At 39.1% G+C, this 14,569-nt stretch overlaps 1 protein-coding gene across 3 annotated transcripts in view; it reads right to left on the reverse strand.

The window, feature by feature from the left end:
* The window catches only part of CABIN1 (calcineurin binding protein 1), a 107,894-nt gene that overhangs the window by 51,400 nt on the left and 41,925 nt on the right, over positions 1-14,569 (reverse strand). For all 3 annotated transcript variants that reach the window (XM_032198893.1, XM_032198895.1, XM_032198892.1), the window contains exon 29: positions 12,575-12,688. In XM_032198893.1, coding sequence (XP_032054784.1) covers positions 12,575-12,688 — 114 coding nt within the window. The remainder of the gene's footprint in view (positions 1-12,574; positions 12,689-14,569) is intronic.

Genomic DNA, 14,569 nt, shown 5'->3' on the forward strand with positions numbered 1-14,569 from the left:
CCTACCAATGCTGAAAACCCAAACCCATTTTCTAATCAAGAGCCATTAGACTCCTCCACGTCGAACACATTTGCTGTGCAGCCCCTCATCAGTGGAGAAGCATAGCAAATTAGTCTTGAAGCTATTTCTACTCCTTTCTCTGCGATTGGAAATAGCTGTAACTGGACTTCAGAAGTATTATTTCATTCTCTTTAACTTTGATGCGTCTATAAGACATGTGAATAAACTAACAGGACACAAAGTACATTATAATCTCATTATGTTACTATCTTCCCACTAAAATCTTAGTTTTGGAATTCAGTCAGTCACAGGAGTAGGATTAAGTCCTTCAGACAGCTAGCTATTGCTCAAGATAACACTTCTTTCCTATTAAGACTAGCTTTACTGCCTAGTGACTTTCAAAATAGTTTTTCTTTCTCCCCTTAGAAAGTCTATTTGTTCTTTCACATTTTAACTGTTCTTTCCCCTAAACTACAGGTAAACATGCATACACATGCAGAGTAAAATTCAAGAAGTCTTTGCTCCTGTTTGATCCCTGCAAGACAAGAATTCACTGCCTGCAGAAATCCTGTTTGATGCTGATGACAAAGCATTTTTCTGGTTTGGGGTTTCTTCCCCCAGTGGAGAAAGATGTATTTCCTTTCTGGGATACAAATACGGATCCACTGTGCTCAAGGACTGCAGACCAGTTATGAAAAGGTGAAACATTTCTTGATTCTTTCTATATGATTATTTTAGGTTAATATTGTTAAAAGGTTAAGGTGTAAAGAAATCTTCATACAACGACCACAAGAACTATGGGGGCAAACTCTAGAGAGTAACTCCTGTATGTGGCACTAACTGATGGATATTCATTTACTTCAAATGAAGAAAAAAAGCAAAACAGCAAGAACATCTCATTACAGAAGGTGTGACAGAGATGCAGCATGTTTACTTCAAGATTTGTGCAAAGAAAGAATGAACATGGAATGAATGTGCCAATCAAACGTTACTCTTCATGCTTCCGAAATTAATTTGACACCAATTTTGGATAGTGAAGCTAATCACTGAAAGCTTCAGAGTTTTTGTTTAAATGCGAGGGCTTCTTGTGGGAACCCCAAACTGAAATTAGAAGGTAATCAATCATAGGAAGCGTTGAACACTAATATACCTCTCAAGTTAGATGCACACACACACACACACACACACACACACACACACAAAAGAATAAAAAAAACCACAAAAACCTTCTTTTGAAAATCCTGGTTTTAAACACTGTTCCTTGGTTTATCTTTAAAAATACAATGACTATGTTACTGCAGCCATGACTGCAGAACAGGCTACCTTAAAGCAATGCTTGGAAATTGATCCACCTGGTTCAAAAGGAACATGTCCTTACCTGAGTTACAAGTAATATAATAGTAGAACTGCAACTGTTTCTAAATCTCTCATCTTTCTTTTTCCCTGAGCCAAAGTTGCTTACTTTTTCACTCCTATCAACTCTGACACAAAAAAAGAAAGTCGCTATTGTTAATTTCAATTTTCATCAGTTTCTAAAACTTTTATATCTTAATGTTTTCTTTACGCTCCTATTATGAGTACTTTCTCTTATGTGACAAAGAAAATGCTTTTGAAATCACTGCACTGCATTCACATGGAAAGCCCCAGCTTTGGTATACCAGAAGAATAGCCTTAAAGTGTCACAGAGTTTGGGAGAGCTACACACTTCTCCACAGATGAGCTAAACAGACATTAAAGGTGACAGCACAATGGCCTATCTTCAAATTTGACCAAATATTTCCCACTGGAAATAATCAGTTACTTAAGAATCAGCATCACTAGAATAAGCGGAGCCCAGTGACCCTGAAATATTGTATTTGATAGTTATACGGTGAATGCAAAAACAAACAAGAAAAACCACCACATCCTCTTAAACCCTTTGAGCAGTCTGTCAGAAGGAACAAACTAGGTATGCATAAAGAGAAATCATTTAAGCTGTTATAACAAGCTCATTAAATTATCTCAAACATCTGAATACTTACGAAAATGCCATTAATTTAATGACTCACACTAGTTCCAGCCTACTAAGCAGTACATCATAGTGTAAGTGCTGGTATCCTTTGAATATACACACAGGGAGTGGTTATGAAGCGATAGAGATTTAAATTGAAAATGACCTGGCACGAGTTTTCAATTTTTGATTTTTTATTCTCTGTCAAACCAAATAGCCAGCAAATTCTGCAACTCATTCTGGACAGCTTTTAGGAAGCGCTTCAACTGAAAGCTTTGCACTTTTTTTTTTTTTTTTTTTTTTTTTTTTTGACTTTGCTTCCTTTAAGCTTAAAAAAAAAAAAAAAAAAAAGTATGAACAGCAAAACCAAACAACTTCATAAAAGCCAAATTTGTGAAACTGCTTCTTGACAGGAGGTGAGTAATCAAATGTGTGGAGGTGAAGTCAGCTGAAATGAACAAAGGTCATAAAGCTCCTGGAAATAAGTTATTTTTCACTCAAGCTCTTGCAGGAGCTTCCCCTGTTGGATCACAGCCATATATTTGGGTGCTCAGAGGAGCAAGCTAGAACACTGGCCACCATGGACATCGTTACTTTCAGTCACCCGTCCAATCACATTTTCTTTTAACACCTTTAGGAGAATGAGACATCTCGTTTAAGTGCTCAACACTTGCAGGTTTACATATTAGCTATCATGCAAACACCAAAAAGTGTTCATGTTATGCCAGGAAATCCTACCTCCTCCACAGGAGCCAAAGAGTCTGGAATAATAATACACTACACAATATTCAAGATTTTTACTCCTCTAACTTGAGGAATTTTGCCAAAGACGGAGTACTGTTACTCAGATAACTCCTGCTTCAAACTCTTCATCTCAGCTCTGCAAAGTGGTACTGCAGTCAGCTCACGAACAGTTCATGCACTAACTACTGCAGAATGACAAAACATGTCCTTACCTATCATAGTCTGCCATCTTACTTCTTCGCCTCCATCTTAACCTTTTAATTTGGCCAGTTTTATCCTGCTGTATCCATTAAATTTAAAATATTTATCTATAAATACTCTCCACTTGCAGAGACATACACACAGACTTGTATCACTGCTCTCATCCCACACTCTCCTGTTTTCGTTTTTACACTGAGGCAATGTGTGGCCATGAAAAACACTCAGATCCTTCTGCCGAGAGCTTTAATTCCAGGAATATTTCTCATGACATATGCTGCTTTAATAAAAAAAAAAAAAAAAATCTACTTTCACTATTAATGTGCAATGAAAGTTGTTATAAATCACTGTAAGTTTTAGAACGTTACTGAGCTGTACATCTCCTTGTGGCTGGTTTTGCATTCTCTTACTGCCATTTGGCTCCTTTAACCTTCACAGTAAGGTTGGTCTTTTTATACAGGCAAGATACAGGAATGAAAAAACCTCACTGCAATATCTGGAATATGGAACAGGCAAGTGCTGTACTGAGCAAGATCAGATACAGAACTGACATCTACCGCAACAGCAGCCCCGGGAACATCTTCAAAATGAAAGATACGGAAGCAGTAGAGAAAATTGCATTGATTAATGCCACAGAATTCTCTTAACATACAACTGGCAGAAAGAGCTCATCAAAAACATACAGTGGAAAAAACACACTTCATCTTGGATATGTCATACAGAGCTTCACCTAAGCAATCGGTGTTTTAGAAAATTGCTCTGTTTGAGAAGGTTTTGATCCTGGCAATACATTTAATGTATCTGTTTTAGAACAAAAGGAAAGGGTTTTTAAAAAACTGAGGTGTGACTTCAGACACACACACATTATTTTCAGCACTGTTGTGCGAACTTTACACTTCAATAGTAACAGGACTTAGAAGAAACCTTTCAGTACCAGGCTGTAAGAATTTGGGAAAAGTGAAACACCAACGCCAGCTAACTAAACTTAAAATTCTGTGTCTTAGGTTTGCTTCTAAAATTCCTAATTTACTGTTTTCTGCTTTTGTTTGCTTTGTTTTGTTTATGTGGTGGTCTACACTGGAATAACAGTTCTTGCCATTTATTTCTATGATAAAAGTAGGATAAATGACTGACAGTAAGAAGCCACAAGAACTAGTCTAATAAGCAGGTATTAGACATATAAAACCATGCATTTTAAAGACCTTTCATGGTTCATTGCCTTAAAACTCTTTTTTACATGTCCTACTGTATTCATAAATCCTCAATAGATTTTTTAATACATACATATATATATTTCTTTTAAGGGAAAGAACCTAGCACTACTTTAAAACAAACCCTGTTAAGCGTCTAAAGGTCACTCTCCCATCCATATCTGATACAAAGCTGACAGATGGCAAAATCAAATTATGGATTTATTCCTTGCACATATGTAAAAGGACACTCATCACACATTATCCCAGCAAACCAGCACCCACCCTTCAAATGCTGTTTAGACAGGGTAAAATGGTTGCTGTTAAACTTTTAGGACCCAGCTTAAAAACTAACTGCTTTATGTCCTGTAACACACTACAACCTCCACGACAACTGCTCTGCTATAAAGCCCTATCTTCACTTTTTCAGGGTTGTTTGTTTTCCAGCTCACCTTCGTCTAAAAATTCATCTAGTCAGTAAAGGAAACTTTTCCTAGGGAAACAAAATAGGAAAAACAAAAAACAAGAAACCCACCCTGTTTAATATCCACTGGCACAAACGACAGTTTAAAACCCCGTGCCTGTATCTCCAGGGATTTAGATTTATTGGCATCTGTGCTAGCGAGGTTTTGGAAGCCTGCAAAGCTAGCCAGAAAGAACAGTGTGTATATATTGAGACAGAAAACCTTGTGAACGACGGACATTTTTCACTGATGAGTTCTGTTTTTCCAAGAGGATGGAGTGAAGAACTGTAAATAACATGTTGGGCAGAGGTTGAAAAAGTTATCTAGCTTTTTATAGGCAACTTTAAGACTTCATTGCTTACTGGCTTTCTGGTCTTAGTCCAATCACTACGAAAGTTTCACTTGCACAGTTAACTCTTTGCTTACCTTTGTTTGCAGAGTTGGTATTAAGATTGCACAAGAGAGAGCGAGCACGCAGAAGAGCAAGCAAGAGAGAACAAGAGAAAATACTCCTTTGCACCCACTAAAAGCATTCTTCCAATTAAAATGTTAGAAAATCTGGGCAGGAGGCGTATGAGTAGAATCACATTAACTTTACAACTGAAAAAAAAAAACATGGGGGAAAGAAGGAAAATGGCTAGCTACTGGCAGAACAACTGTCAGAAAAGAAATTGTGAAATCTTAACTCTCGTTATGGAGGCAACTAGTATCAGTTTCGCACTCTCCCCTTCCCCAGTAGAACCCATCTGTCATGCTAGACAAAAAAAAAAAAGGAAATTAATATGCTTATTTGACTAAAATGTCGATTTTCTAAAAGGTACCTTTTCTACGTAGAAAAGATCTGCCTGCTTTTGATATAGACAATAACAACAGTAAATTTTAAAAAGAGTAAGAGAAAACAGTGATTTTCTTCCACACAGACACTTTACAAAATTGACTTTCAGTCCTAGTCTCAGAAAAGGGTAGGTTGCCACCTCATTATGCATTTTAATTAATGAAACTATATGAAATCCAAGCTTTCATTAAAAAAAGTTTATAGGCTTGATGCAAAAATAACCTCACAAATATGAATCATATTTAACTGATGCAAACATGCCTTCCTGCACCTGCACAATGATTTGTTAGCACGAGTTCCTCTACCTTGTGATTCAGTGGACATTCAAACAACCAGTGCTCAGAATTGAGCGTCCACTTCTGTGCCATGGTACTGCTCCCCAGAGGGTACCCTGAAGGAAAACTGAGGAAACTAACAAAGACCAAAAAGGAAGAAAATCAAGGAACAAAGGATGGGAAAAACACCGATTTGGTTTCACTCTTCCATCTTCCACACTTTAGCTTCTACCATAATGACAAAACAACTGCCATTTATATAGCTGATTTCATTTACAAATTAAGTCATAGGATTATGGAATTGTTTGCTTCAGTAGGGACTCCTGGAGGGTTTATTTATTTACTCCGAGGAAGCTTTCTACACAAATATCTCCTCACCCACACCAGAAATGGTTTTCTCACGCAGCTGAAGAACAATAGCTTTGTAATGACATTAGGCAGGAATGCAGGCAAAGCAATGAAGTACTTGTTAAAATTTCAGGGGAAGCAAGCTGGGCAGGCAGCATGGTGGCTCATCTGCATCCCCAGCACGGTACAGCAAGGCCACCAGTTGTCTCGTCTTAGGGAGGGGTGCTGGCTGAGCCCAGCAGCCCTGGCTCACACGAGCACCTTCGCAGCAAAGCTTCCCTGCAGCACTGAGTCTGCTAACAGCACTCCAGGGCACTGCTGACAGTCCTCGTTTCTAACTTGTCAACCATTTCATCAAGTAGCTGGCTCTCCTAGCAGGGGAAGAAACTGTGTGTCTTTTACTGAACTTAACATCTGAATACTTCATAATCAGCAGAAAGCTGGCATTAAGAATTTGCATTTACTGAACGGCACTTGTACAGAGTAGAAAAACTCTCCCTTAGGGTGTATTAGGGCCTGCAGAGTGAAAACAGATATTGCACAGATAGAATATGGCCATCTCCTGAAAAGATTAAGAACAACCCCGTCTTTTAAAGTACATAGGGACTTATCCATCCTTTAACCAGATATCTCTATCTGCCCACCCCATAAAGAAGAATAAATATATTGTACTATTAATATCTGTTGTTGTTATACTATCATTATTTCGTTTTATCCAGCTGTATAGAAGGTCAGTGCTAATGGTGGAGGTCGTCTTTTCTAGACACTTTTTCTGTGTAGCACCTATTAAATGGTACTAACTCTAATTAGAGTGTTAGCTAGCTGCTGGAATCAGAAGTTTTTTTAAAATTAAACCTTGATTCCTTTATGATTTGTTTCCTTGTGGTTGCATAAAAATGACATACAAAACACTAAAAATGGCATCCAAAACACTCAGAAGCAAGACAAGCAAAATCAAGTAACTAAGACCTTGTGATTTCTGGCATGTCACTTGTGACTTCTAAAAAACTGAATTGGCATCTTCTCATACTCACATGAGGTGTTAGAAGTGCTAAAAAGACCAACATTTTTTCAAAAAATTGCAAGCAATCACAAATAAGCTCAAATATAATGATAAATTCTCCTACAGCCCCCATAAATAACTGGGCACAAAATCCCACCATGCTGAGGCACAGTCTCAACTCACATGGATGCACGGTACATTTCTTCAAGCTCTTTCCCTTTCCTCCCAATCTAATTCAAACGGTACCAGTTCTCTTAAGGAGACTCATTTTCCACACAGCAGATGTCTAGGAGCTGGAAGCACACTTGCCAACTGAAAAGACACACACACAACTGATGAGCAGGAGAAGAGTAACCCAGATCTATCACCAGCCAAGGACAGGAAGGAAAGCAGAGCAGTTAAAGTTCTGGGCCAGTGATTTGAGTCAGCTGTTGCCTCCAGTTTCAGGGTTTTCCAATGCACAGTAAGAAACAAGCAACCTGAGGCTCCAGTCAAGCTCCACAATCAGCCTTGGAGAGCTGCCCTTGGCCCATTGGTGTCCCTCAGGTCAATATCAGTAGCAAACTCAGGCTGGATAGAACAATGCCTGGGAGACCAAACAGATCTCATTTCATAATGGAGAGCACCCTAACAGATTTCACTCTTCCCTTGGATGATATACACACAGTTATCTCTATCACATCACACGGCCAACAGGCATTAAATTCTGTAGCAAATGTTGCATTTTAATTCAAGTTATGGGAATATAAATTAATGCTGAGGTCATACTTCAGGAGCTGGGTTAAAAACAAAAGAAGGTCTGCATCAGATCAAAAGAAAAGCCCATATACTGAGTGCCATATTTCTGACAGTGACCAGTAATATACGACTAAGGGAAGATACACAAACAACTGAGGCATACAATGAAACTTCCTTGATAGAACTTCCCAGCTTCTAGGAAAGCTGAGGCATGTTGCCTTTTTTTTTTTTTCCCCTCCAATAATCCTGATCAACTTTACCTCCATGATTTTATATTGAAGGCTATTATGAAATCTCTATTTCCTACATCTTAAATTCGCCCACATGGCTTGCGTTGTACAGAACTCCAAAGCAGAGTCAGTCCTTGCAGCTTGCTCACTTTGCAGAATCAATTTTCCTCTGGAAAGACAGAGATGTAACCCCCAGAACCTGAAACACAGCCTGGAAAAGAACCTGCTACAAGAAATTAACAATGTGCCTGCTGGTTATTGCCCCGCCCCTAGAAACTTGCAGTACCAAACTTTAAGGCTTTATTCTTCAGCTGCTTAGCATCCAGATCTTGCAGCTCTGTACAGCACACGTCTACTGCAGCGCCTGCTCTCACCCAGTAGGACAATGGCAATTAAAGTGAAACCACTGCTCTCTCTCAGCTTCTGGCTCCCAGTGGACTCTACCTTACTTTGACCCTGCTCACTCAGACCACAGAACAAAGAGCTTTGGGGATACAGAAGTGAATAAAAATACTGCATTTCTTCTGGAATTTGAAATAGAGCAATTAGCCTTACCGGTTTGCAGCCCTGCAAGGCTTAATGCACACGAATGTCTGCATTATAGTAAAATTGTGCACATGCATGGTTTCCATATATACCTTACATGGGGACCAGTTACCAAAGATGGACATCAAGACCTTTATTACAGGAAAGCGTGCCAGGAAAATACAAATACTGTACATTAAGCCATATGGAGAAGTTACTGAAACACCGAGCCCAACCATCAAAATGCTTCTTCCACAATCACCACCCACCCACAGACTGATGAATACCCATCATCTGCGCACAAAGTTTAACTTTGTTTTATTAATAGTGCTATGAAATCTGAATAAATAAAAAAGTACCCTACTATATAAAGCCATGTTATGTTTGTTTTTTTTCTCCGGTGAATTAATTTCTAATTTAGTTACTATAGAAACCATTCTGGAGCCCTCTAAATTAAAACAAGAAGAGTCTTGCTATATATTTACACACATACACACACATAGAAGAGGAAAGCTGGAGCAAACCTTTATACACAGGTTCCAGAGAAAAGTACAACAAAAAAGACTAGGACATTCATTTATGGAAACACTGCTAAAGCTCCTGCAAGTCTAACTGCAACAATCACTGCACCGACCCTAGAACATCAGGGCTGTTCTCTTCTGTTTGGGAAGCAGCAAAGTATAACAACACAGTGAGCATGCTTTACATAAAACATAGAAAGGCGAGTTCTCTGCATCCTGACACTCTCCTAATATGCCAGATGAGGAAACCAGGGCTAAGCAAAATGTGCCTTTTTTGCTCATTCTGAAGACAGCAAAAAATAAATTCAAAGAGATTTCAGACGCAGCTGAGTGACAGTTAACAAATTAGCCAACAGACTGTGACACACAGATTCAGACCTGCAAACCCCCAGTAAAATTTAACGGGAGGCAGCTTTACCCAGGTTTCTTTCTTTTCATACAGTGCTCTCATAAACATTTCATAAATAATTCTACTAGGAGTATGCATGATTTATAAAACGTCTGGGAGGAACCGGCTGGCACAGTCCCTACTTGTCTTTGAGCTCCTCAGCTTTCTCCCTTGCCCACTGTTGTTTGTACTTGTAAAACTGAGTCAGCTATAATTTCAACAACCCTGAATCTTCTGTACAAAAGATTAAAAACTATCGCTACTTGCTCCAAAGGAAAAAGGTATTTCAACGGTAAAATATATACAGAAAGCCACTCAGACATTAATTCTTTTCTACCACAGGCTAAAGAGTTCTCAAAAACAAAACCAAGCATGTTATATGGAAGTAAACAAACACCCTCAGCAAAGTGTTTTTGTTGAAATTACCCCAGAGGGCATTACCAAGCTTAGGAAATCTTAAGGTTGGCCATTTAATTTCTAAGATTACACGTAGTTGCTTACTTGCATAGAGCTCCACAGAGTTCTGCTTTATCACCTGACTCTCTGTGAAGACACTAGCTGGGACAGTGGGCTGTACACCATCTGTACGCAAGGGATGACACACGAGTCTGCATTCTGAGCGCTGACCCAGATGGTGCAGCCCATGTGCTTACCCGCTGCCTGGCTAGGAGCTCTGCATGAGAACAAGCTAGTTAGCTGAGGTTTAACCCAGACAAAATCAATGCAGTGGCAGAGAGGTTTTTTCCAAGCTGTTCACAGATTTCGGTTTGTCCAATTCTGGAACGTTAGAGGCACTAACAGGCTTTTTTTTTTTTTTTTTTTTTTCCATGGTACTTGTAGCCATTTCCCTCTTGGATCTGGATTTTCTCACCATGCTATGTTTGTGTCATCTGTACTGGATTACTGCCACACGTTCTACACAGAGTGCTACTTGAAGAGAATTTTGAAAATATAGCTGGTAGAAAATGACATCACCAAATATTTAATCATGCTTAGCTTATCACGTATATTGTACCTGCTAGCAGCGAGTCTAACCTACATGCCCGCAGGAATAAGTCAGGACATTAGCAAAGATTTACAAAGGCCTCCACAAGTAGTTTTGTCCATCTGAGGCACTCTGTGGTTACAATGTCATCACAGCTGAGATGCACTGCAATGTTTGAGACCCAAACTGAAACGTCTCCAGCCTGGAGGCAGTGTTCTACCTGGATGACTGCAGACTAACATTGTCCTCCTCTGTTGGCAAACCTAAATCCAAGCTGAGGTCATCATTCTCACACATCTGCTCCCTGTTCTAACAGTATTGCTGGGACAGTACAAGCATATACCTTTCATTAAGATTACCTTTTATTTCAAAGTGTTTAATTTGTTATTAAATAAAATTAATAACACTAAATTATGCAAATTAAGTTGTTGTTTTACAAAACAGAATTATTACGCAGCTATCTAGTATCTATACAAGCACTTTCCATCCTTCAGCATACAAAAGGATCAATATGTGAAGTAAGGAATGATTGTTTTATAAAACAACACTGGAGAACATCCACGTAGGGATACAATGGAATCTACCTTTCAATTAAATTATCTGGCATTAGCATTCAGACACTAGACACGATTTAGGTCAGCCAGTGATCTCTCTGAATGTGGTAATTCCCATTTTCAAGTAGAAATATTCCCTTATCCATGTTGCTCAGTTGCCCACTGCACATCTCCATACATGAAAATACAGGATGCTCTTGACGCTTAACCCTGCGATGATGAACAAGTCGGCTTTGATCATGCAAAGCGCACACTTGACTTTAAGCATGCTGAATAATTTCATTAACATCTATGAGGATACTTGGTTAGCTGGACCACAGCCAAGGCATTCACCAGCTTGAAGAGTTAATCACACTGCAGGATTCTTAAGGGAGAATGCAGACAAGTATTAAAGGGAAATAACCAGAACAAAGCCCTGTAATCATCAACCAGGTCACAATTTTTTGGTCTACACCCTGCCAGGCTGATGGTATTGGTTAATCAAGACTTGTTTCCAGAAAGATGGAAGGACATCGCTCTTTTTGCAAACAGATCCATGACACAATTTTGAACCAGTCAGTGTTCCTTGGCTGTTCAGCCCAGCTGAGGGATTATAATCAGAGGAAAGCACTAACTGTATCCTTACCGAGAAGTATGCACAGAAGTACTAATTAATACAACATACAACAAAGATGAAGACAGATGTTAACAGATACAAAATAATAAAAAACAACACAGAAGAATTACGATATTAAAACAGAGCTAGGACATAGCACTGGATGGGGAAGCAGAGACTAAATTCTGTCACTATAGTCACGGGCAACCATATCACATATACATCATCCAGAAAGAAACAAAACATCTCTAGGTCCTTCTCACACATCATAAGCCACAAAACAGCTACAGAATTCTTTCATGAAAGAGAAGGCACAAAAAACTAGAACATATCACAGAGAAGCCGAAGATATTGAAGACAACAGCAATGCACTTAAGTCTCAGTCACAGCAGGGAATTTAATAAGCGCTCATCTAAGTATTGAAAGTATTGTGTCCCATGTTACTGAGAGGGGCACAGACAATCCTGTGGCCTAAAAGATATCACAGACACAGGGACAGCCTACAAGACAGTGTTGCTTCTACTATGTGACTAGGAAAAACTTTCTGCTGAGCCATACTACAGAAGCTGATTACAAGGAAACTCCTTCCAAATCCTGACATTTCTTAGGGCAACTAGTTTAAGAGAACTACTAGTACAGCTGAGAAAGATTAAACAGCAGCATGATTTAGACGAACAGCATTATAAATTTTATAAAGGTCTCAAGCACCAATTATATGGTAAATGATGTGTAACTGGGAAGCATTGATGCCTTCCCATGTTTTCAAGCTCATCAGAAATAAACCCTCTAATGTGTTTCCCTCCAAGAGGAAAAAACCCAAGCAAAAAATATCTCCATAATAGAACTCTAGTTTTCCTTTCGCTAATTGTGTGGCTCATTTAATGTGCCTTTGCTGAATTTTACAGCCTTTTGCAAGCCTTTCAAATGAGAAACAGGTGTTAAAACAATGGCTGAGAAAGTAAAGATCTGTTTATCAATGGTATAAACTTACATTGAAGAAATTCGTCTTGTTCCTCTCGCAGAAGAGGCCCTGTGCAGGCATGTGCTTCAGCTGCTGCCAGGGGACAGTGCTGCCCAGCAGCACGTCGCGGGCCCACTGCAGGTTCTGTGGAAGAAATGGGGCAGGTGAGTTGCAGGCAGGGGCAGATAATGTCCTTGTGGGTAGAAGTACAAAAAGTGCTCACTTGCTTTTATTGAATACCCTGTATTGTGATTTCTCATTTCCCAGATAGCTGCTGTTCCAGCAGTATTTGTAGAAACATGGGACTTGGGGATGACATCCCTTGGGAAGCAGAAGCCAGCTTGCTTCTCAGAGCAAGCACTGAGGACTGATCAGCCCCAGTAGAGGATTAGTCAGTCCCCTACAGCTGCTGAATCCAGCTTCATACCAACAAGTTTTGTTTTCTTGCTTTGTTTTATTTCTTTTAAACTGTCTTTGTTTACTGAGATCCACTTGCTATCTCCTGTCACCTACAGAAACCCGCACTATAAGCATATTTAAAACACCTAAAATTTTGTTAAAAGATGAATTAAAGCACAATATGAAATAATTTATACATAAAATACAGTTTCTCACCAAACTGTGGAGCTCAGTGTCCTGGGTATCCCACAGCCTTCCTCCAGGTCCCTTTGTGCCCACCCTACCACCCCTGCCATTCTTCTCTGACCCTCTGACCCTCCAGTTTGCCCCACCACACTCTCAAAGTCACCTCCCTTAGCCCTTCCCCAGGGCTAGCCACCAGCTAAGAGTACACGCCAGCTCTACCACCAAACAGAAGAGGTAACTAGTAAGCCCAAACTGCAGCCTTCTTTTACTGGGGTGGTTAATTCAGGCCTTTTATCTTTCTAATCAGCCATTGCCCTCCATGTAATTTTACTTAATCTCTTTGAAAAATTCCATGCTTGTCATTGAATTTAGTTAAAAGTGCTCAAGGAGTTCATGAAGAAAGCATTGGGAGGAGAATAAATGATAGACAACAATCAAAAATTCATAAAAGCACTAGTTCAATGCATGAACATCTCTTGTGTAGTGGAGAACTAGGGACAGCTGTTGGCTCCAGGCATAACATGGTATTTAGGATTACAAACAGATGAGACAATTATTAATCATAAGGCTTTACTGACAGAGGTTTGTTTTACTTCATTTTATTTCTTTCGGTATTAGAAAATAGTATTAGGCTGTGCTTTGTCTTGTTTTGGTGGTGGTGGTTTTTTGTTTGTTTGTTTTCCTTACAACTTAACAGAGCAAACAACTGAAAGAGGAAGCTGTTTGGTTCTATAGAGGCAAGTTATAATGGTGAATTCTGATTTGTTGTCAGTGGGCTGGAGATACGCTTCTGTGAATCATAAATTTGATTTAATCATGCCCATCCAACAAGTATATTCCACTTGTAAAATTGCCTCAATACTTTGTTGTTGTTGTTAACAAAAATCTTAGCTTGTTTTCCAGATGGTTTTCTTTATAAGATTCTGGTGAAACAGTAAAAGCCGTGCCTAATCATAAGCACTTGGTCCTAATGACAGTAGTCATGCAGAAACCTCCAACGTCTTACAGAACTGAAGCATCCATTTTAGCAAAATGCTAAAGGGATTGTTATGGATTCATGTGCAAGAGAGCTGAACATTGGAAATATTAACCAGATATTTACGGATGTCAAAAATACTTCATTCAGAGAATGGATATAGAGTACTTACACAGGACCTTCCTAATTGCAACATACAACTGTCAAGGGTTTGTGTAGCTTTCCCTCTGGTAAGGGACGAATACACATTCATTCACAAATATCACAAGGTACTTCCTGGCTAGTCAGGGTGACCACTCAATTTAATAATGTCAAATTTAAGATTGAAGAAAGCAAAGTATATAAACCTGACCTTTTCTTTCTTTCTTTTTTTTTTTTTTTTTTAACCATACTGCTTTTGTACTATGTCTTTCTGTAATTCTATTGACCTATGACTATAAAATACTCTGAGATACATAAAGAAG

The sequence above is a fragment of the Aythya fuligula genome, chromosome 17, assembly GCF_009819795.1.
Source record: "Aythya fuligula isolate bAytFul2 chromosome 17, bAytFul2.pri, whole genome shotgun sequence".
Taxonomy (NCBI): domain Eukaryota; kingdom Metazoa; phylum Chordata; class Aves; order Anseriformes; family Anatidae; genus Aythya; species Aythya fuligula.